The sequence below is a fragment of the Phacochoerus africanus genome, chromosome 12 (genome assembly GCF_016906955.1).
Source record: "Phacochoerus africanus isolate WHEZ1 chromosome 12, ROS_Pafr_v1, whole genome shotgun sequence".
Classification (NCBI taxonomy): Eukaryota; Metazoa; Chordata; class Mammalia; order Artiodactyla; family Suidae; genus Phacochoerus; species Phacochoerus africanus.
The window spans coordinates 54,416,124-54,440,362 of NC_062555.1; the positions used below are offsets into that span (position 1 = coordinate 54,416,124).

Here is a 24,239-nt window from a genome sequence, read left to right on the forward strand (position 1 = left end):
ACTTTCTAGAGAAATACAGCCCAACAAAATTTAATCAAGAATAAACAGATCAAGTGAACAGACTGATCACTAGAAATGAATTTGAATTGTAACAGAAATATTCCTTACAAACAAAAGTCCAGGAACAAATGGCTTCACAGGAGAATTCTACCAAACATACAAAAGGATGAATGCGGCACTATGAAGCCACCAGAACCTCAATACCAAAACCAGACAAAGATTCTACCAAAAAAAAGAACATTATAGGCCAATATCTTTGATAAATATAATGCAAAAATTCTCAACAAAGTTTTAGCCTAACGAATCCAACAACATATAAAAAAAGATCGTGACTTCCCATTGTGGCTCAGCAGTAAAGATCCTGACCAGTATCCAGGAGGACCCGGTTTCGATCCCTGGCCTCACTCAGTGGCTTAAAGATCCGGCATTGTCGTGAGCTATGGTATAGGTTACAGACATGGCTCGGATCCCACGTTGCTGTGGCTTTGCTATAGGCTGGCAGCAGTAGCTCTAAATTTGACTCCTAGCCTGGGAATTTTCACATGCCACGGGCATGGCCCTAAAAAACAAAACAAAACAAAACAAAACAAAACAAAAAGTGTGTGTGTGTGTGTATGTATATATGAGGAGATCATATAGCATGGCCAAGTGGGATTCATCCCAAGTTCACCAGGATGGTTCAACATATGCAAATCAATCAATGTCATACACCACACTAACAAAAGAAAAGTCAAAAACCACATGATCATTTCAATAGATGCAAAAAAAGCATCTGACAAAATCTTCCACTCATAATAAAAACTCTTACCAAAGTGGGTACAGAAGGAACATATCTTAACATAATCAAAGCCATTTATGACCAACCCACAGCCAATTTAATACTCAACATAGAAAAGCTGAAAGCCTTCCCACTTTAAAAGCTGGAACAAAACAAGGATTCCCACTCTCAGCACTTTTATTCAACATAGTACTGGAAGTCCTAGCCACAGGTATCAGACAAACAAAAGAAATAAAAGGTATCCAGATTAGAAGAGGTAAAACTGTCACTCTGTGTAGATGACATGATACTATATATATATATATATATATATATATATATATATATATAGAAAACCCTAAGGACTCCACACAAAAACTACTTGAACTGATCAATGAATTTAGCAAAGTAGCAGGATACAAGATTAGTTTTCAGAAATTGGTTCCATTTCTGTATACTAACAATGAAATATTAGAAAAGGATGTAAAAATACAATACCTTTTAAAATCACCCCCACAAAAATTAAATGTCTAGGAGTAAACCTAAGAACGTGAATGACTTATATGCTGAGAACTGCAAAACCTTAATCAAGGAAATTAAAGAGGATTCAAAGAAATGGAAAGATAGTCCATGCTCCTGGGTTGGAAGAATTAATATTGTTAAAATAGCCATACTATCCAAAGCAATCTACACATTCAATACAATCCCTATCAAAGTACCCATGACAGTAGTTCCCTAGTGGCCCAGCAGTTAAAGGATTTGGCGTGGTCACTGCTGTTACTCAGTCTGATCTCTAACCTGACAACTTCCACATGCCATGGGTGTGGCCAATAAAATACCCACATTTTTCACAGAATTAGAACAAATAATCCTACAATTTATTATTATTATTATTATTTTGCTTTTTAGAGTCACACCCATGGCATATGGAGCTTCCCTGGCTAGGGCTGAATCGGAGCTACAGCTGCCAGCCACAGCAATGCAGGATCTGAGCCACATCTGTGACCTACGCCAGCTCACAGCAGTGCTGAATCCTTAACACACTGAGTGAGGCCAGGGATTGAACCTGCAACCTCATGGTTACTAGTCAGATTCACTTCCAGTGTGCCACAGTGGGAACTCCACTATCTTAAAATTTAGATGGAACTACAAAAGACTCAGAATTGCAAAGCAATCCTATGGAAAAAGAACAAAGCTGGAGACATAACCTTTCCAGACCTCAGACAATAGTACTGAAGCGACAGTAATCCAAACAGCATGGTACCAGCACAAAAACAGACATATAAATCAAAGGAACAGAACAGAGAGCTCAGAATAAATCCACCCACCTACAGTCAATTGATCTATGACAAAGTAAGAATATACAATGGAGAAAAGACTGTCTTTTCAACAAGTCATGTTGGGAAAGCTGGACAAGCTACATGTGTTTAGAATACTCCTTTACACCCTATACAAAAATAAACTCAAAATGGTTTAAAGACTAATATAAGACATTACATCATAAAACTTCTAGAAGAGAACATAGGCAAAATATTCTTAGATATAAATGACAGCAATATTTTCTTAGGTCAGTCTCCCAAAGCAAAAGAAATAAAAGGAAAAGTAAACAAATGACAACTAGTAAAACTTAAAAAGCTTTTGCACAGTAACGGAAGCCATCAACCATAAGGAAAGATAACATACAGACTGGGAGAAAATATCTGCAAGTGGAGCAACTGATAAACATTAACCTCTTATATTAAAAATGTACAGGAGTTCCCGTCGTGGCGCAGTGGTTAACGAATCCGACTAGGAACCATGAGGTTGCGGGTTCAGTCCCTGCCCTTGCTCAGTGGGTTAAGGATCCGGCGTTGCCGTGAGCTGTGGTGTAGGTTGCAGACGCGGCTCGGATCCCGAGTTGCTGTGGCTCTGGTGTAGGCCGGTGGCTACAGCTCCAATTGGACCGCTAGCCTGGGAACCTCCATATGCCGCGGGAGCGGCCCAAGAAATAGCAAAAAGGCAAAAAAAAAAAAATGTACAAAGAGCTCATACAACCCAGTATCAAAAAACAACCCAATCAAAAAATGCACAGGAGTTCCCCTTGTGGCTCAGTGGTAAACCAATCTAAGAACCATGAGGTTGCGGGTTCGATCCCTGGCCTTGCTCAGTGGGTTAAGGATCTGGTGTTCCCGAGAGCTGTGGTGAAGGTTGCAGACGCAGCTCGGATCCTGAGCTGCTGTGTCTGTGGCATAGGCCAGTGGCTACAGCTCCGATTAGACCCCTAGCCTGGAAACCTCCATATGCTGTGGGAGTGGCCCTAGAAAAAAGGCAAAAAGACAAAAAAAGAAAAAAAAGCATAGAAGACCTAAACAGACATTTCTCCAAAGAAGACAAATGGGCACACAACAAGATGCTCAACATCATTAATTATTAGAGAAATACAAATCAAAACCACCAAGAGGTTATCATACCCAGTTCTGGGTTCAAACCCCGGCTCAGCTACTGTCTGTCTAACATTGGATTAGCCTCCAGAATCCTCTGGTCTCATTCCCACCAGATTTTTCTGGGGAAGGAGTCAGTGTTCATTGATATGCTATACAATGTATTTTGCATGACTATGTATAGAAACAAATAGCCCATGGTCTTTTAAGATTACTCCTATTTTAACATCCATCAGTGGCATAAAACAATCCTCAACAGCCCTCTCCTAGATTTACTGCTATTTTCCATTAAATTGTCCTTAGGAGAATGAATTATAAACTGCCAAATTTCCTTCAAATTCTCATAACATCTCAGAATTCCATTAGTTCTTCTGTAATGATTCTGATGTTTAAATCTCCTTACCCCTTCTTTCTGGTGTCTCTAATTTGCTTTGCATGCATCCTTTCAGAGCCCACATGTCTTTGCATTTTAAATACCAGGAACACATAAAAATAGCAATTTTGAATATATAACACCTCTGGAACATCTCTACCCATAGGTATTTAAATATAGAAACTTTTATTCAGAGAGCTCGCACTATGATTTTGCTTTATTATTCTAACAGCACTGGAACTCAGGAATAAATCACATGAAAAGTGGGTAGTTCTGGGACGATGCCAGCATGCCTCCTAGTGGACAGCATAAGACATTTCATTTTTAATGAGAGTCGAATCTCGTTAATATGCAAGTCCATTTTTACTGGCTTATCTGTGAAGAATGAGGTCCTCTCTATAAAGGAATACACGTGCTACATCCCATCTTTGGCTTCTTAATCAGAGGTCAGTGAACTAAGCCTTTCCTTGATGACCTGGGTACCCCTCCGCCTTTTTTTGCTTTTTAGGGCGACACCAGTGTCACATTTAAGTTCCCAGGCTAGGGGTAGAATCAGAGCTACAGCTGCTGGCCACAGCCACTTGGGATCAAACCTGCATCTGTGTCCTACACCACAGCTCACGGCAATGCCAGATCCTTAACTCACTGAGCAAGACCAGGGATTGAACCTACATCCTCATGCATACCGGTCCGATTCATTTCCGCTGCACCACAACAGAAACTCCCTGGGTCCCTTTCCACTGGCCCTTTGTAGGACCTGATCACCAGGTGCACCTGTTGCTGTTCTGGCTTCAGTGTGGTGCTGCCCTGAGCCTGCAGGATGTCCACTTCATGTGGACAATGACCCTCAGTGTTCCAGTTCCAACAACCCCACTGACTGTTGGTGCTTCTAACTGCAGTCTCCAGCTTGTGGAGTTGTCACTGAGCTTCACTTAACACATGAGGATGGGTCCCCATCTTCATAAAGATTTGGGCCATCAAGGGTCTCATGATCAATGAGGGATTAACGTCACAGCTTTATGGCGCCCACATTAACAAATGAGTCGTTCTTTTATTTAGCATTCTAGTGTCTATCATATTTTTGTCTCTCTTTTTTTAGAAAAACACACTTGCAATTTCCTGGAAATTAAAAAAAAAAAGCTCTTTCAATAAAAAGACAAAAATGGCTAAGATTGTGGCCAGCATGTTCTACATAGTTCACATTCCTTAGGGTTTCAATTAGGTCTTTTTAGGAAGAAATGTTGTCCTCATTCTTTTCTTGCTCATAATTACACATTTCTTGACACTTTTCCAGAGACACTACTGGTGAGGGACTTTTTCACCTGAGAGGCCCGAGAAAAAGCTCTCTTTAACTGTAATTATGTTAAGCACAGCAATTGACATCTGCCCCTTAGAAGACTTCCCTTTTTCCCTTATTTTTTGGGGGGGAGGAATGGGATGGGGGTGTGCCCATGGCATGCAGAAGTTCCTGGGCCAGGGGTTGAACCTGCCCACAGCAGAGACAATGCTGGATCCTTAACCACTTGGTTACCAGGGAACTCCAAAAACCTTTCTTTCTTGTTTCTTCAATTACAAGGGACTCTTACTTGCCAAGTTTTAATTTCATTTATATCTGTTAAGCTGAGAAATGGCCAGATAAACAATTCAGTGGCAAGAACTGTCTCTCCTTCATGGGCTAGCACCGAATATCTCATGTTAGTTCAGACTAAGGATAATACCAACTGACATTTAAAAAAGAAAACTATGTGAAGAGTGGAAGGAAGCCAAGGAGAAAGCAAGGAGTAAAAAAAGTTGTGGTTCAGATTCAATTTATACTCAGAAGAAAAACAGCTCATTTGTATTTTTAATTAGGAGGATCTATTACTCATAAAAAAAAGTACATAGAACACTAGCACAATCTAATAGTTAGATATTGTCTCCTGGGTCAATATTATTAAGAATACAACACTTTAGGAAGTTCCCTTGTGGCACAGAGGGTTAAGCATCCAGCACTGCTGCAGCTGTGGCTCAGACCGCAACTTCAGTGCAGGTTTGATCTGTCTCAGGAACTTCTACATGCTGTGGGTATGGCGGGGGGGCGGGGGGGGGGGGTGGAACACGGGGAGTTCCCCCTGTGGTGCAGTGGAAACAAATCCGACTAGGAACCATGAGGTTGCGGGTTCGATCCCTGGCACAGATCAGTGGGTCAAGGACCTAGTGCTGCTGTGAGCTGTGGTGTAGGTCACAGATGCAGCTTAGATCTGGCATTCCTGTGGCTCTGGTGGAGGCGGGCAGCTGTAGCTCCGATTAGACCCCTAGCCTGGGAAACCCCATATGCTGTGTGTACGGCCCCAGAAAAGACAAAAAACGGTACTTTATAACTTTTTACATGTAAAATGTTAGAAATAGTATGTGTGATAATCAGATAATCACGAGACACTATAAATTATTAAAAATGTTACACTGTTTGGAAATTAGATTGGTGAATACATTTTATTTTATTTATTTTTTCTTTTGTCTTTTTGCCTTTTCTAGGGCTGCTCCCGCGGAATATTGAGATTCCCAGGCTAGGGGTCCAATCGGAGCTGTAGCCGCCGGCCTACACCAGAGCCACAGCAACGCGGGACCTGAGCTGCGTCTGCAACCTACACCATAGCTCACGGCAACGCAGGATCCTTAACCCACTGAGCAAGGCCAGGGATTGAATCCACAACCTCATGGTTCCTAGTCGGATTCGTTAACCATTATGCCACGAGGGGAACTCAGTGAATACATTTTAAAGCTTATTTTGATTCAATTTTTGGGAGGAAAGATGAAAACTTAATGTCTGCGTAGGAAAAGAAGGCAGCAAAAATGAAAACCACAGCAGAAGTACTCTGCTGTTTGGGGATGTAATTCTTTTCTCAATGACCTCTTGGGATCTTGGTTACTATTTTAAGGTTCTCCAGTGAAATTTTTTCTAGGAGAATTAGCTCCCATGAAAGAACTAGGAGGCATTTTTTTTTTTTTTTTAACTTGAAATAAGACAGAACGTACATACTGCTTTACAACTGTTGGCGATCAGACTGGCAGTCTTCTTGAAGGTCTTTTCAAGGTAGTGTGCAAATCGTTCATTCTCATTTTCTTTTGACCCTAGCTGAAGAAATTCACCTACAGAGAATGAAAGGGGTCATTTGAGATAATAGTTTATTTTGCCTGGAAAACTACAAAGGTTGAATAAAAAAGAAAAGTCAGAAGTTAACCTACCACGCACCAAATCTTCAATCACTTGGGTTAAAATAGATATAACAGTTGTATTTCCAATTCGTGCCAGAGCTATCGATGCTGCAGAAAGAATTAAATCACCAGCAAGGACAGCCTAGAAAAGAAGAGAGAAGAAAAATTTTCAGAGAAAAGTTATCTGAGCATCAGAGCTAACAATGAAGTTGATTTCTCAGACAAGAAACAGAAAGTGGGAGGGACGGGTCATCTCGAATATACGGAATATATGTTTTTCTCCTTCCTTTTCCTCAGCAGGATTATGTTATAATCAGTGACAGATTAGGAATGTTCTTTGAGCTGGACAGACTCTCAGAGATGAACCCAGCCCCCTCTCTCTAGTTCAGAACTGAAGAAAAGAAGCTGAAGATGGCAAGTAACGACCCTCTGGCTGCACTCTTGGCCTCAGAATGTAGTTGTTTCAGTCTAGTTAAGTTGGACCATTGGCTTGCCTTAAAACCATGGAGTTGTGCCTTTGCACTTACTGTTTCTTCTGCTCAAAAAGTCCCTCCCCTTCCTCACTCTGCAGCCTCACATGCATAATCAGCTCAGGAGGAACCCACGGGAGGTCCACTCAGACCCCTCAGTCTGATCTGTGAGCACAGCATCCCTTGGACACTGTTGTTTTCCCAGTTTTTTCCTAGTTACCAAACTCCTAAGGTCACGGACTGGGAATTATCCAGCCAGTACTTCGCCTACTCCAGGGCATGGCCCAACCCACACTTTTCTCAATGAAAACTAAACCAAGGAATCTTGGCTCCAAGTTCAATGCTCTTTGCACTTTATTACACGGCCTGTCATTCCTGGACAAAATATTTTTTTTACTCAACACCAGATAATCAATATTGTGAGTAGATGTCTGCACTGTATCTGCAGCCGATCAATTACACATGATTGGATTATATGCTGTAATCAATATATATACACATAAATATATACATTAAATATAGGTATTATAGGATAATTATAAATAATAGAGTTCACGGAAATTTTAATTCATAGAATTTGCAACATCACCATTTTTTAAAGTTTTTTTTTTTTTTTTTTTTTTTTTTTGCTATTTCTTGGGCCGCTCCCTCGGCATATGGAGGTTCCCATGCTAGGGGTCCAATCGGAGCTGTAGCCACAGGCCTACGCCAGAGCCACAGCAACGCAGGATCCGAGCCTCGTCTGCAACCTACACCATAGCTCACGGCAACGCCGGATCCTTAACCCACTGAGCAAGGCCAGGGATCGAACCCGCAACCTCATGGTTCCTAGTCGGATTCGTTAACCACTGCGCCACGACGGGAACTCCCATTTTTTAAAGTTTTTATTGTTCGTTAGTTCTCTAATATCGAAAATTAGTGATGATCAGGAGTTCCCATCATGATGCAATGGAAATAAATCCAACTAGGAACCATGAGGTTTTGAGTTCTATCCCTGGCCCTGCTCAGTAGGTTAAGGATCTGGCGTTGCCATGAGCTGTGGTGTACGTCAAAGACGTGGCTTGGATCTGATGTTACTGTGGCTGTGGTGTAGACGGGCAGCTACAGCTCTGATTCGACCCCTAGCCTGGGAATCTCCATATGCCGTGGATGCGGCCCTAAAAAGCAAAAAAATAAAATCAATGATCATCAGAATGTCTATCAATTAATCATTTTATTCAACATATTATATAAGATACTTTGATATAAATGTAAACACACACTTATAAAGTCACTGTACATATTATGATATACACACATACAGATACCCATCATCCATCTCTACAGCATCAGCTGCTAGGGACTCAGAATCTCAAAGGTTTTACATCTTTCCTCTCCCGGACATGAGGATCCCAGAGGCCAAAAGGTTCCAGCATATGCAACTGAAGCTGTCAGACTGGGGATGTTTGGGGTGAGGGGTTAAGAGAAAGAAGGGCGAAGGGCTAGGGATCCAGGCAGGGAAAGGAGGCTCATGGAGGAACAGCTATACAAATGGATTTTTATTGGTCACATCGTAGTTTTACTTGAGGGCAGAAAAAGAGGGGAGACGGGCAGGTGGCCCCTTGCAAGGCAGACCAACCTCACAGCTGAAAGAGGCAGCTGACGGTGGAAACACGGCCTTTCCCCTGCACTCAGGAGGCCCTCAACAGCAGAGACAGTCGCAAGAGGGAACCAGTCCAAGGAGAACACCTTAATTTGTTCACTTAATCCCCCTCCCCTGCCTGGGCACTCAATTCAGGCCTCAGGCCCTGGAATGGACACAAGAGACGGCAGGACATGTCACAGAGTCACCCATGACCTCTCCACAACAGCCACTGTTTCCCACCAACAATCTGATGTATGGAATTCTGTCAATAGGACACAAAACCTTTTCATCTAAAATCTGAAATAAAAGGCTTACAACTGAAATTGCAGGACTTGATTATACAACAAAATTGTGCACGTTAGAGCAAAACCAGCGTGTAAAGATAATGATGAAGGTCTATCTCTTCTCTGAAGTCACTACAGACGTGAGGGAGGGAAGGAGTGGAGAGGGAACCCTCGTTCACCTTAATATTTTGTTTGTGCCAATGGAGGGCATGTGTGGTGGGAGACGCCTACTTCCAGAAGGCCTCTTTTTCCCTTTTAATTTGTTCAACGTCCTTCCCTTCTTCGAGCCATGATTTAAACATTCTCAAACAAGATTCCACATTCTACACATACCCTTCTAGAAATGCTAATAAAATAGTATGGAAATATGCTTTAAAATATGCATGAACCGGAGTTCCCATCGTGGCGCAGCAGAAATGAATCCGACTAGAAACCATGAGGTTGAGGGTCTGATCCCCGGCCTTGCTCAGTGGGTCAAGGATCTGGGGTTGCCGTGAGCTGTGGTGTAGGTCTCAGATGCGGCTCGGATCCTGCATTGCTGTTGCTGTGGCTGTGGCATAGGCCGGCAGTTGTAGCTGGGGTTTGACTCCTAGCCTGGGAAACTCCATATGCCGAGGTTGTGGCCCTAAAAAAAAAAAAAAAAAAAAAAAAGGTAAAGGTGTAATCTGTCACGAAATACGCTTTTTTGGCTAACTATAAAAATTGCTCTCCTTAACCAAATTTCAAGTAAAACTGTGAGTAAACAGAAATACTATGTTTATGTTTCTATGGTGTTATCTATGATCAAACATCTGTATACAGACCACTTTGAAAGCTGGAAGAGCACATTTGAGGAAGCACATTTTACTTTTTGAGACAAACCTTAAAAATAAATGTAATCCAAAGACTGTGAGATTCAATAAGACAGATTTAAAAAACCAAAAAGCCATACCTTCTTTTCACCCCAGATCTTATTAACTGTGTGTTTTCCTCTCCGGGAACTTGCGTCATCAATGACATCATCATGGACCAGACTGGCAGTGTGGATCATTTCTGCAATTAAGGCTATGGTGCGCTGGCTTGCTTGCATATCTCTAGTTAACAGAAAGCAATGCTTTTTAACAGAGATGACGCCTAGAACCTTCTCAGCAATCATCTTGTGAAAACTGGACATCGGATCTAGGATAAAGAATTTTATTTCTCTAAGAGAAACTGTATGAAAACTTCAGCTTCCCTACACAGCTAATTCTATCTTTTGGAGAACATTTTAAAAACACACAAGACACTCTAAACCAACATTATGTTTTAGGAATACAATACTAAGAAGTAGAATTGGTATAATTAACAACAAAAAAAGGAGAAACACCTTACAAGTCTAGACATGAGGCTGAAAAATTATCTTCATGTCCTATAAGAGTGGTCTTGGTCAGTTGGTCAAGTTTACAATTGGGTTGCAATTAAATTTCAGGAGTGAATGGGGAAGACAGGTAAAAATGTATTCCAAAAGAGTGTATTAAAAACCCAGGGGGGGAGGTCCTGTTGTGGCGAAGCGGAAACGAATCTGACTAGGAACCATGAGGTTGCGGGTTCAATCCCTGGCCTTGCTCAGTGGGTCAAGGATCCAGCACTGCCACGAGCTGTGGCGTAGGTTGCAGACGCAGCTCGGATCCCGTGTTGCTGTGGCTGTGGCGTAGGCCAGTGGCTACAGCTCCAATTGGACTCCTAGCCTGGAAACCTCCATTTGCTGCAGGTGCGGCCCTAAAAAGAAAAAAAACCCCAACACAAACAAACAACCAACGGGGGGGTGGGGTGGGGTGGGGGTGTTCCTGTCATGGAGCAGTGGAAACTAATCTGACTACTAACCATGAGGTTCCAGGTTCAATCCCTGGCCTCACTCATTGGGTTAAGGATTTGGCGTGGCCATGAGCTGTGGGATAGGTTGCAGACGTGGCTCAGATCTGGCGTTGCTGTGGCTGCTATGCTACAGCTGTAGCTCTGATTCAACACCTAGCCTGGGAACCTCCATATGCCTTGGGTGTGGCCCTAAAAAGCAAAAAACCCCAATCAAACAACAACAAAAAAACCCAACAGGGATTGCCCTGGTGGCCTAGTGGTTAAGGATCTGGTGTTGTCACTGCTGTGAATTTCCTCACGCTGCAGGTATGGCCAAACACCCCCCCTCTAAGCAACAACAAAAAAAGCAAATAAAGAACCAGTGGTCACCATGTTCAAAGCTTTTTTTTTTAACTGTCTTAAATTACATCTTTAGTAAGAAGATGTTGATAACCAAGATAGCTGGAATTTATGGTTCCAATGGCTACTGACATTCATTATCAATGTGAATTGGTAATTCATATCTAACCTGTGCATTAGAAATTTAAACTCATTTCCCAGATTTAACACAAAATACAGGAGCGGCACTCCCAGGAAGACACATGGAAGTGAGTTTTATAGTTAAAAGGGAACCTCGATTTCTTTTTAATCATTATTATCACCACCATCACCTATGGGAATTTTTAAAAACTGAATTTCAAGAAAATCATACCAAAGAAATAACCAACTGAATTTTCTGAACCTAAAACAGAAGTCTGGCTTAAACACATGCTAACCAAATGTTTCACTTATTCCAATAGCTTATTTTTTAAACATCACCACATTCTCTCTTAGAGGGGAAAAAAGTGAGAGAGATGCTGAAATGTGACTTTTTCTTTAAAAATCCAGTCTGAACATCTGCAAAAGCCAGTGATCACTCTAAATCCTGAGATCTAGGAGAAAAGCATGAAAAATGAAGTACAACTACATTAAAGATGCTGGAATTTAACCATGAGCACTAAATTAGCCTAAAGACTATCTTCCCATCTTGCTTTAAATGTAATTTTAAAATATGGTGCTTTGCTGGCAACTCCTAAGATTTCTAGAACTAAATCTCAGAACCTTCCAACTGCTTTTAGTCCAGAAATCAATTGTAAAGTGCTGCTCATTCTTTATTAATTTGTCACAATTATAACATTTCTAAACGCTTCTGGATCATAACACATTCTTCCGAGGGGAGGGACAACCCATCCTGTAAAACCCCTTCAGCAAATGAGAAAATGAACTTCAGGTGGCTTCCAAGAGCTTGTTCTGAATCCCTCAGCAAGACACTCTGTCCCGATGGAAGCAAGCTTGAACCTTAAACATTTTTCAGGTAAATTTACTGGATTTTATCTTGAGTTTAATGCAAAAGAAATAATGAAGGCTTTTACAGTTATTTTAAAATATTTTTGCTTTTTAGGGCTGCACCCATGGCATATGGAAGTTCCCAGGCCAGGGGTCAAATCGGAGCTGCAGCTGCTGGCCTACGCCACAGCCATGCCAGATGTGAGCTGTGTCTGCGACCTACACCACAGCTCACAGCAATACTGGTCCCCTGAGCTGCTGAGTGAGGCCAGGGATTAGACCCACATCCTCATGGATACTAGTCGGATTCATTTCCACTGCACCATAAGGGGAACTCCTCCAGTTCTTTTTAAAATAAATATAAAGGCCATTTTCTTAGAATAATTTCTCAACTGGATCTCAGTCTGATGAAATACCCAATTGCTACTGGTTAATAGATCTTGGGAGCTCCCACTGTGGCGCAGTGGAAACAAATCTGACTAGGAACCATGAGGTTGCGGGTTCTATCCCTGGCCTTGCTTAGTGGGCTAAGGATCCGGTGTTGCCATGATCTGTGGCAGAGGCCAGCAGCTGCAGCTCTGATTAGACCCCTAGCCTGGGAACTTCCATATGACGTGGGGATGGCTCTCAAAAAAAGACAAAAAAAAAAAAGTAGGTCTTATGTCGTGAGACATGTTTCTACAATATTTTCTTAGTCTCTTTGCTGAAAACTCCATCTTGTCCTGCTTTACCCCATCTTTCTGCTTGGAAAACAGTTGCAGTGCTGGTAAATGACTTATGCTTAAGAACAAAGACCTAAAGGCATGAGCTATTCATAGGGTCAGCTGAATGAGGACTTAAGGCGTTGGTCTAGGCACGCAGGACCTGTACAGACTGGCATGCCATTTGCACAGCATGATATGTCCTCTTAAGAATAAAAGAAAGAGGAGCCTCATGGCCCCAAGGGGTTTATGAGGGGTCCTTAGCAGGATATGCATTAGCAAGGTGCAAACCTAGGCACACAGGGTAGCTGCAGATAGGCACGCCTAGAAGCACAATGGTGATTCTCTAGATGCTATGCATAGATAGCTGACGCCAAGCTTCCTCAAATGCTAATGACTGTTAAGTGCCTAAAGTTCAGAATAAAAGCTTAATCAGCAACCAGCAATGTGACTTTTAAAATAACTTAAAACCTATACCCTGCAGCTACAACCCCCTTCTCACTTGAGGTAATCCTAAAGAACACAATAAAAACAGTGTGATTTCTTGAGGCTGTGCTCTTGGTCCCTAAGACCTTGAGTGCCCTGGTTCCCACCTTTACTTAAGATAAATGTCTCTGTGTCTTGTTTTATGTTAACTTTTTTCCTTAAGTTTCACAGCACCCTTTCTTCAGCCCCATCCTGCTGAGCTGGTCTTTGCAGTCTTACCTTAAAATGACTGGTAAGATCTCTAGCCTTACTCATGCATTGATAGGTCAGGCACGACTTGTGTGATCACAAACTATGTCAGCTGGGAGGGGTTCCTGCTGGGAAGCTATGGTAAAGTGGCAGCACTCACTGAGACACTGGAGTTTTTTGTAATTTAAAGATATTAAAACAAGGATTTAAAAAATATTTTAACATTTCATAGACTCCACATGTATGTAAAAATGTTATTTTGTGTGATTAACTTACTGACTGATGAAATCAGGATTCTTATTTAGAATGTTAGTTGGCATTGTGACACAGCTCCTACACAGGATAAACATCCCATTTCAGACACTTGGTTATTTTATTTGATGTGCTTTTTCCTGTACAATTAGGCCTTAACGTGTGTCAGCTTTTATCTGGAAAATACTGCCACTGCATATCCACAGCACAGCAAAATGGTCTGGAACCCAAATTTACAGATTACGGAAACAACTCACACTGTCTTTAAAATGAAATCTTCAAAGTACCAAACTGAGTCATGGCTTCCAAAAAAGTTGGGCACCACTTCTACTTCCTGCTGTGAAAGAGCCCCCACACTCTCCCAGCTTCTGGGAGAGGTGCTAACTAAGGAAAGCCAGCCAGACAAGACAGCAGGAGAAAAGGAGGCCCCTAGTCTCCAAAGGTGGCTCTGTCCTCTGCATGTCACCCCTACAAGGGCATATAATGACTCCGCCAGCTCCTCAGAACAAACTTGTCTCCCCTTCATTAGACTGAAAACAACATTTTTATAATGAATTTCAAGCACAGACAGAAATGGAGTAATATAATGACCTCCCCATGGACACGCCACTAAGCTTACGTGTGATTTAAATAAAACACTCTTTCCCCCATTCATACTAATATATCATGCGAAGTCTTAAAGAAATGACAATAAACCCCAAGTGTGGGAAAACCGTCCCCAATAATCGAATCATGTCAATGGATCACCTTGGTTGAGAACAAATGAGGGCAGCAGATAAATTTAAACAGCATATGTAGTTTCACTTTAACAACAGAAACAGAGAAGCTTCTCTTCCCAAATGTACAGAGGTTGTATAAAGAAGATAGTTCTTAAGTGGGATACAGAAGGCTCTATTTCAAAATGTTCTGTTCTCTGACAATTCTAGGGAGAAGCATTTCACCCTGCTTGTTAGAACTCCAACAAGCTTTGTGTTTCCCACTGTGTCAAAATCAACATTCTTGAAAATACAGACTGGGGAGTTCCCATCGTGGCTCAGCGGTTAAGGAATCCGACTGGGAACCATGAGGTTAGGTTGCAGGTTCGATCCTCCTGGCCTTGCTCAGTGGGTTAAGGATCCCGAGTTGCCATGATCTGTGGTGTAGGTTGCAGACATGGCTCAGATCCCACATTGCTGTGGCTCTGGTGTAGGCCGGTGGCTGCAGTTCCAATTAGACCCCTAGCCTGGGAACCTCTGCATGCTGCGGATACAGCTCTATAAAGACAAAGGACAGGAGTTCCTGTCGTGGCTCAATGGTTAACGAATCCAACTAGGAACCATGAGGTTTCGGGTTCATTCCCTGGCCTTGCTCAGTGGGTTAAGGATCCCTTGTTGCCGTGAACTGTGGTGTGGGTCGAAGATGTGGCTCGGATCCCACGTTGCTGTGACTGTGGTGTAGGATGGTGGCTACAGCTCCAATTAGACCCCTAGCCTGGGAACCTCCATATGTTTCGGGAGTGGCTCAAGAAAAGGCAAAACGACAAAAAAAAAAAAAGAAAGAAAGAAAGAAAGAAAATACAGACTGAAAATTCCTCAGATGTAGGAATTGGAATCTCGAATGGCAAGGCCTCAGAAACTGGCATTTTTAAGCAGCAGGCCAGGTGATTCCGAGGCCCGAAGTCAGGGAAACACTGCTCTCTATGTGCAGTCACGTGACTTACCCTAAGTGCCAATGGAAGCTTCTCCTTAGAAGGGTTTGGACATAAACTTAACCTCTGCTGCCCTGCTGCTGCACGGCCTTTACACCACAGCCAGGAGGCCACCCTCCTATCCAAAGGGTGACCTGAAACTTGGGGGCTCAGTTGAAACCTCTTGTGCTACTGACTCTCCAAGTCTCTTCACAGCCCACGGGCAGAAAGTCTCCCCTGCTCTGAACAGCAGTCATGGGAGGGCAGCCTCCTTTCCGCCCAACATTCCTTCTGGGTCACCATGAGATTGAAGGGATTCCAGTGGATACTTTATTAGGCTGGTGCTGAAGAAACTCCCTACTTAAAATGCAAAGGAGGGAGTTGCCGTTGTGGCGCAGTGGAAATGAATCTGACGTATGTCCTTAAGGACGTGGGTTCAATCCCTGGCTTCACTCAATGGGCTGGCATCCAGCGTTTGCTGTGGCTGTGGTGTGGGCCAGCACCTGCAGCTCCGATTTGAACCCTAGTCTGGAAATTTCTATATACTGCAGGTGCAGCCCTAAAAAGCAAAAAAAAAAGCAAACAAAACCTGTCTCTAAAATTCTTCAGGATGTGAACTGCACCTCCTAGTTGTTATTTTCTAAAGTTTAAGTTTTCAACATGCTGAATGATGTATCCATAGAGACTTACATAAGATTTTATCTCCCCCCCCCCCCCCCCGAGCTGACTGGCTACACATTTAGGTCCCTCGACTACTGACACTGGAAAGCATCTGCGCTGTCAGATACGCTGGGGCCACACGAGGCACTTCCAGAGGGGGAGCAGCCCCCCAGGTAGGCTGTCTCTGCACTGAGGTGATAGGATGTAAATGATGCAGTTTCTACTAGTTTCCTGTGGCCCCGTGACGCATTACCACAAACTTGGTGGTTTAACTCGACAGTCTCTCTCACAGTTCTGGAGACTCTCAGCCCAAAACATTTCCCTGAATTGAGGTGGAGGCATCACCAAGGCCAGGCTCCCTGTGCAGGCCCGAGGGGGAGAATCCTGTCTCCTTCCCTCCAGCCCTGCTGGCTGCTGGCAGGCCATCACTTGTGGCCACGTCCCTCTAATGCGTAGGGAGCACCTCCAAGCCTCTCGCCCCTCCACCTTCCCATTGCTTTCTCTTCTGTACATGACAAACACCCTCGGCCTCTCTTTTCAGGGATACAACGAGACTGTGTTTAGGGCTCATCAGATAATCCAGGGTGATGTCCTCATCTCAAGATCCTTAACTCAATCACAACTGCAAAGACTCTTCCTGATGTATAATGTGACACAGGTTCCAACAATTAAGACATGGATACCTCTTGTGGGGTCATTTTTCAGCCTAACAGCTTCTTACTTTCATCAGCCTCTTCTGTTGATGCTCAAATGTTTCCTTTTCAGTGATCCGATTCCTAAAATTACCTGATTTCATTGCATCTGTCTAAAATCTTGTTTCTCTACATTACTGACATGACCTTGAAGCGTCTCCTTGTCCACAGTGGAGTTCAGATTGAATGTGGCGGGCACTAAAGGAGTTCCTGAACGCCTCTCGCTCTCTGCTCCCCATGCTCAGCCCCATAAAGGTTTCCAGGCCTTTTCTGCGGCCACTACAATCTTGCCTCCTTTTCCTGGATTCCATAGGCACACTGAAGATGCTGTTGGCAGAACATCAAAGATGCCTTCCATCTAAGGAAGAACGACATGCAGGAGAGATGTGGTGAACTCAACCTTGCTTAGCAGGTCATTTCCCTCGGGCACTGGCTGTTCACGCCAAGCACCAGGCTAGAGTGAAGACTGCCTGTCTCTGTAGGGAACAGCGGTTTTAAGCTTGACCTTAACAGTCATGAATCCACTCATAGTTTTAACACTAAGAGGAAAGAATAGGCATGCTGGAGCAGCGGCTCTCGAATATTTCAGATTTACTTCCAGATAAAGGCAGTCACATCAGGAATGATGCAGGGTTCATGCTGTATATTTTCTTGCCACTGAAGAAGCACTGCATTTGGGAACTCTTGCCCATGTGGACAGCGACCTCCATGATGAGATCTTAGACCTGCAACTTATCCAGGCTGGCTTTCTCCACAGGCTCCAGGGTGCAGCATTGGGGTTTTTCAAATTGGGCACAGCTAATGACAGGGCAGAAGTTGATTCCTTCGGTGATGGAATTAACACCCTCCCCCCTCAGTGGAAGGAGCTGGAAGAGCGTGCACACAGCATGTTCAAAGCCCCACAGACGTCTTGCTCTAGCCATCCAGGTATCAAAGCCTCCTCTATGTCAGTAGGTAGCCCTGTTAAGGACTACTTCAAGATCCACTTTAATAATGAGTACAGACACCAAACCTGCCATCTCCTAAAGATAGGAACATTTCTTTTCTGGCTACCCCACAAACAGCAGCGCCTAGCTCAATGATTCCCAACACACAGAAACCAGGAATGGTTCTGGGACGATAGGTAGCCTGACCCTAGGAATCATTCATGGGAGCTGGTGCTGTAATGACAGTACTGTTGCAGTTTTCCTAGAGTAGGCTTTTGTAATTTCTTTTGTCTTTATGAGAATCACAAAAGTTACTTCTGAATTTAAGATTTTTACATTAGGAAGCCTGATCAATTAACTAATGTGAAAGTTGCATCTTATAATCTGTTCTACCTGATCAAATGTCTGGCTATGTAAACTGGACTGGCAGGATTTGATGCCGCCTGACCATGTGTACAACCAAGGTTACCATATCTGTGTCCCATGGAACCTGAGGGGCCTGTCATGCTGACTACAGGCAGTGACATCCACTGGCCAGGGCTAAGGGATTTCCAGGAGGAACAGGGGCATGACGACCAATGACAAGAACAGCTGCCTTCCACGAGGTTGCTGAGCGGACAAATTTGGCTAGTTTGAGACAAGACACTAATTGTATTGTATTCAATAAGTAGAGCAATTTCACAGACATCGATTTCTTTTCTTTTTCCTTATTTCTTTTTGCCTCTTTTTTTTAGGGCCACACTCATAGCATATGGAGATTCCCAGGCTAGGGGTAGAATCAGAGCTGTAGCTGCCGGCCTAAACCACAGCCACAGCAATGTCAGATCCGAGTTGCATCTATGACCTACACCACAGCTCACAGATCACCGGATCCTTTAACCCACTGATCGAGGCCAGGGATTGAACCCGCATCCTCATGGATGCTAGTCAGGTTCGTTAAACGCTGAGCCACGACGGGAAGTCCAGACACGGATTTCTTATAAAGCTCCTTTTTGGTCTGGATTCTTTGATAAAACTCCTGACCAAGAATTTGGGTTTGGCTGAACTTTGTTGCTAGCTGGGATCTCTGGGAAGCAGATGCTCCTGTTTAAGCACAGGGTGTCTACTCAGGAGGGCACTTGGGGGTCAACACCTGAGGGAGGGGGAGGAGGAGGCAGGACTGGGTGAGGGAGAAGTTTTTGCAACAAAGGCCCATCCACAGCCATGGCCACTCCATCGTGGGCTCTGAAGCATTCTAGCCTCATCTATCAGTCCCTGGGTGTGGCCTGGCTCCAGGAAGGGGATTCTTTGCAGTGAGGCACCTGCGGAGGAGGCCGAGAACCAGCGGCTCTCCACCAACACCACCTGGGCTAGCAGCAGAGGCAGAGGTCAGTCACTGAAGTGGGATCTGGGCAGCATGACTCAGAACCCACCACGATTCTGTTTTCCAGCCCTTTCTAAGGCTGATTATCTGTTGCATGCACTCCTACTTTTCCAGACCAGGTACTGTGGTTATTAGGATACAGAGAAGAAAAGTAAAGATTAAGTCTTAAGCTTTACTGGGCCATATTCCCTTTTGAGAATATATTATAAGCCATGTATACTTTCCCTTAGAAAAACACGAACACACAAAAAATTCTGCACATGACTCTAAGGGACTCAGAGACCCCCCCCCAATTTCCATGGACCTCAGGTTAAGAAATCACAGTAATCTAGCAGGGAACACATGATGGACAACTGAAAAGGTGAGTAAAGGAAAATGAGAAAAATCAATAGAAGCAGTCCCCCCCATCCATATTTGTCTTTTTTTGGCCATTCCTGTGGCATATCGTTGGGCCAGAGATCCAACTGGCGCCACAGCACTGACAACACCTTAACTCACTGAGCCACCAGGGAACTCCTTCTGCTCTCTATTTAAGGCTCTGTTTTCTAAAATCCTCTCCAGGATTACAGCGAACCTATTTAATACATATTCCAGAAGCAAGATGATGATGTCTGCTAAGCCTGAGAGGAGTCATTTAACTTTGATGGTCAAATGATAAGCAGACCTCTCTCAATTCTGCCAACACCAACAAGCAGGCAGGTGAAATACTGGAACGGGCTCTGGTGGCATCAGCTAGAAACAGAGGCTGTGTGCTCCTGCCCTGAATCTTTGGCTTCCTTTTCTGCCCTTTGCAAGCAAAAGCACAAATGGCCCAGGCTCTCCAGAAGCTCCCCCTGCCCCCCACCCCCTTCCTTGCTTTAGGTGGCATCAAAGTAGCAGATATTTAGCTCATCAAGAGCCTGATCTAAAAGATGCTTACGAAGTAAGTATTCTCAAGAAGTTGGGGCTTGGAGGATATTGTTAGGCCACGGTACCACCCAAATGCACGCCAGTCACGACTCACATCCCAGCGCTGGACACGGCCTCCATGCTGTGCCTTCAGTAAGCCCTGCTCCCATCACCTATGGGGAGAGTGAAGCTGTAGCTAGAACATGCCTGAGGAAGGCAGGATTGAACTTTTAAACTAGCAATGTCTTTTCTGTGTGTGAGTCTCTACATTTTTTTATACAACCAACAGTCGATACAGTTAATGAGATAAATGGGGAAGATTTAACTATGGGGAACAACAGCTGACAGGATTTAAAGCAAGGCCAAATAGTTTTCCTTCCCATATTATCTTTGAAGGTGACAAACCATATCATGTGTTAATCTGAGAAATTAAAAACATAAACATACACTGTCTCTAGACCAGTGGTTCTCAAGCAGGGATGATTTTGCTCCTCAGGAGACATGTCTGGAGACATCCTTTGATTGTCATCAACAGGGGGAGAGGAACTACTGGCACCTTAATGGATGGAGACTAGCTGTGCTGCCAACTACCCTACAATACACATAACAGCCCCCACAGCAAAGAATTATCTGGCCCAAAATGCCAGTAGTGTCAAGGTGGAAAAATCCCTGTGACCACATGAAAGGTATTTCAAATTTGGTTCAGAGGGAGCATTTCTTTTTTTTGTCTTTTCAGGTATGAAATTTTCATTCTTTTTTAAAAATTTTTTTAATTACTCAAATCAATTTATCACATCTGTAGTTGTATAATGATCATAACAATCCGATTTCATAGGATTTCCATCTCACAGGCCAAGCACATCCCCCCAGAGAGGGAGCATTTCTGTCGCTCTGCCTTCCATGTGAAATGAAAGAGGTCCTGATGATGGGTAAATGGCACAGCCAAAGATTTCATTGCTTATTCAAACTATACTGTGAACACGTGGCAGGTCTCAGGGTGAGGGGAGGCACCCCTGAGCACAGGGTGACGTGCTGGTGCTGGAGGGCATGGCAGCAGGGCACAAACGGCTGCGGGCAGAAGGGAGCATGTGCTAAGAAGCAACATCGGGTGCTCATTCTTACAGCATCCTTCAATTTAGTGCTGGCAAACCTTAGGCATCCCTTAAATTGTTATCTACTGAGAAAAGGGAATGCAATGCAAAAGTTTAACACCTGGGGAATGTATCAGTACCTTATGGTCTAATGGAGTTTCTGTCAATAGATCTCATGATGTACAAATAAGGAAGACACTCTAGCAAGGTGGCAAAAAGCTTAAAAAATAATAGTACAGGGTAAATCCATTGTCCTTTTAAGATTTCCTTGAATATTGGAGTTCCCGTCGTGGCGCAGTGGTTAACGAATCCGACTAGGAACCATGAGGTTGCGGGTTCGGTCCCTGCCCTTGCTCAGTGGGTTAACGATCTGGCGTTGCCATGAGCTGTGGTGTAGGTCGCAGACACGGCTCGGATCCCGCGTTGCTGTGGCTCTGGCCTGGGCAGGTGGCTACAGCTCCAAATGGACCCCTAGCCTGGGAACCTCCATATGCCGCGGGAGTGGCCCAAGAAATAGCAAAAAGACAAAAAAAAAATTGTTAAAAAAGATTTCCTTGAATATTAAAACAGTGCAGTTATTTTGGTATTTTAAAAATTTATATATATTTAAAACACGAAAGTTGAAGACCCACAGTCAAAATGCCTCATTAAGCTTCTCCTTTGGCATGCTGCCGAAGACTGCGGGAAGTCGGGCACTGCAAGGGTGTGGTGCTCATGACTTTATAATCATCAACCTTTGGACCACTAGCCCTGGGTACACAATGCTTACAAGTATGCATACATCCTGTTGTTCTTCACTTCTTAATGAGAAAACTGAATTGGCTTTTAAAATTCTTTTCAAAATGTTTGTTTGTGGCTGAAGTTGTTCTTCCCTGGGTAAAAGTGTGAAAAAGGAAGATGCCTTGATCAGACCCTAGGATGACCTTGGGAATGCAAAGTCAGCACCTACTCACCACAAAGTGAATTCTCAGATACATACTACTTCTTCAACAGGAAACTAAATGGTAACCATGGGAAGAAGCGTTTGCTAAATATAATAAAACCAACAGAGGAAAGAAAGTAAACCACTCACCGAGAGTTATTATGATGAATATTACAGGCTCGGGCCATTAGCACCACAATAATTGGTCGAAAGGCTTTTCCCTTTCCATCAAAGTAGTATTCAGACATTTCCTTAAGTTCTGTTGTTGATATGAACAGTTCCTGAAACAAAGTTTCTCTGTGTCAGTATGGCACCGTAACTGCACAAAAAGTCAATGGGATTTCTTTCACAAAGGTTTGATTGGATTTTAGTGTATTTATTTGAGCTGAGAAATTCAACACTCAGTTTTGTAAAAGGTTCCAATGCTGTATGGCCACAAGGCTGGGCCACAAGCAATGCCTGGCTCGCCTCCAGTGGCCCAAGTGCTGAAGCAGGCATTGCCACCTGCCCCACTTGCAACAAGAGATAGCAGGCAGGGTGGGAAAGCACCAGGTGTCCATGACAGCTGGAGAGAGAAAGAAACAGGGCTCACTGCAGCCTGGAAGATGGAGAGGAGAGGAAAAAAGGGGAGGGTGGGAACCAATGAAGCAGGATGTCAGGGTATCAGGGCCAAAAGACAAGATGATGGCCAGGGGGAAAAGCAAGGGTCAGAGTCTGGCTCAGTCATTACTCAGCCACAGGGAAGTGAAAGGTTAATAGAGAAAAGGTAATGATTTACCTGATTATGAGGAACTTTACAGTTGAGTTGGAGAAGCAAAATTTTAAAAATACGAAACATTCAGTGAATAATACATTGATAACTTGAACAATGCTATACATTAAATGCATGAAAAGTTCTTAGAATAGGGAGTTCATGTCATTGAACCTGACCAGTATCCATGAGGACTCAGGTTCAATCCTTGGCCTCGCTCAGTGGGTTAAGGATCCAGTGTTGCCATGAGCTGTGGTGTGGGTTGTAGACTTAGCTCAAATCCTGAGTTACTGTAGCTGTGGTGTAGGCCGGCAGCTGTAGCTCTGATTTGACCCCTAGCCTGGGAACCTCCATATGCTGCGGGAGCGGCCCTAGAAAAGGCAAACGGGGGGGAAAAAAAAAAAGCTCAGAGAATGGGAGATCAGTGTGGAGGAGAGAAACAACATTTCATGGAAGTGATAAGCTTTACCTGGGGACTAAAGGATAAGTAGGATTATGAATTGTGAAGAGGAGGGCATGCGTGTTTACTGCATCTGCCCCTCGGGGACTTGCTGGAAAGAATTGGAGCTTATGCCCTGGGGAGCAGTGGGAGCTAAGAATGGACCCAGAAGACCCCCGGCCAGGCTCAGGGGGACGCAATCCAGACGGTCAGTCACTCACTCCTTCAGTTACTGACTCGGTGCCAAGGACGATAATAAACACAGAGGTTTCAGAGTTAAATATGACCGCCTCTTGCCTACAAGGAGCTCAGAGTCTGGATGCTAGAAGGAAACAGTACTACAGTGCAACCTAACAGTATGACGACGGCTGTTGTGGAGGTAGGGATGGCTACTCTGGGAGCACAAAGCAGGCACCTCTGGCTCAGGCTGAGGGAGGAGGGGAGAAGGATGCCAGGGTGACAGAAACCTAAGGCTGGGGGACTGAAGGCAACAGAGAGGCGAGGAGGGTGTGGTGAGGGCTGAATCAAGGACCCTTCCCTTGACATTGTCGCTGGGCGGCAACCTTCAATCAATACAAAAAACAAGAAAAAGCAATTCATAGGGGAGAGGAGAGCTTCAGGTCTGTCAGGTGACAGACAGTACACTCCATGGAGCTGCCCAGTGAGCAGTCGTGCGCGTGTGTGTGAGAGTGAAGAGAAGTCAATCTGGACCAGAGATACTGAGACTCTTAAGTATGGAAAGAGGTAAAATGAGGACTGGGAGAGAGGTGGGGCAGACAGAATCCCCTGGAATGGGAAAACTAAAGGAAGTGGGTTGGAGCGGGTAGAAAGGAATCCAGGAGGTGACTGAAGGAGGGCCTAGAGGCCGACAAGTAATGTGCTGAAGCCAAGGGAGGGGATCCACGGAGTGGGGAGCGGTCAACAGCGTCCAGTGTTCAGGAGTTCCCGTTGT

At 44.0% G+C, this 24,239-nt stretch overlaps 1 protein-coding gene across 8 annotated transcripts in view; it reads right to left on the reverse strand.

The window, feature by feature from the left end:
• The window catches only part of PDSS1 (decaprenyl diphosphate synthase subunit 1), a 51,837-nt gene that overhangs the window by 20,308 nt on the left and 7,290 nt on the right, over nucleotides 1-24,239 (reverse strand). For 4 of the 8 annotated variants that reach the window (XR_007131287.1, XR_007131286.1, XM_047755360.1 and 1 more), the window contains exons 4-7: nucleotides 22,248-22,378; nucleotides 10,055-10,196; nucleotides 6,776-6,887; nucleotides 6,570-6,679 (exon numbers count right to left, since the gene is read on the reverse strand). Coding sequence is in view for 6 of the 8 variants with exons in the window: in XM_047755360.1 (XP_047611316.1) it covers nucleotides 6,570-6,679; nucleotides 6,776-6,887; nucleotides 10,055-10,196; nucleotides 22,248-22,378 (495 nt within the window). In the remaining 2 variants the exon portion in view is untranslated. Of the gene's footprint in view, nucleotides 1-6,565; nucleotides 6,680-6,775; nucleotides 6,888-10,054; nucleotides 10,282-20,115; nucleotides 20,254-22,247; nucleotides 22,381-24,239 lie in introns of those variants that run through there. The other 4 variants (XM_047755363.1, XM_047755366.1, XM_047755364.1 and 1 more) reach the window with 4 other exon arrangements.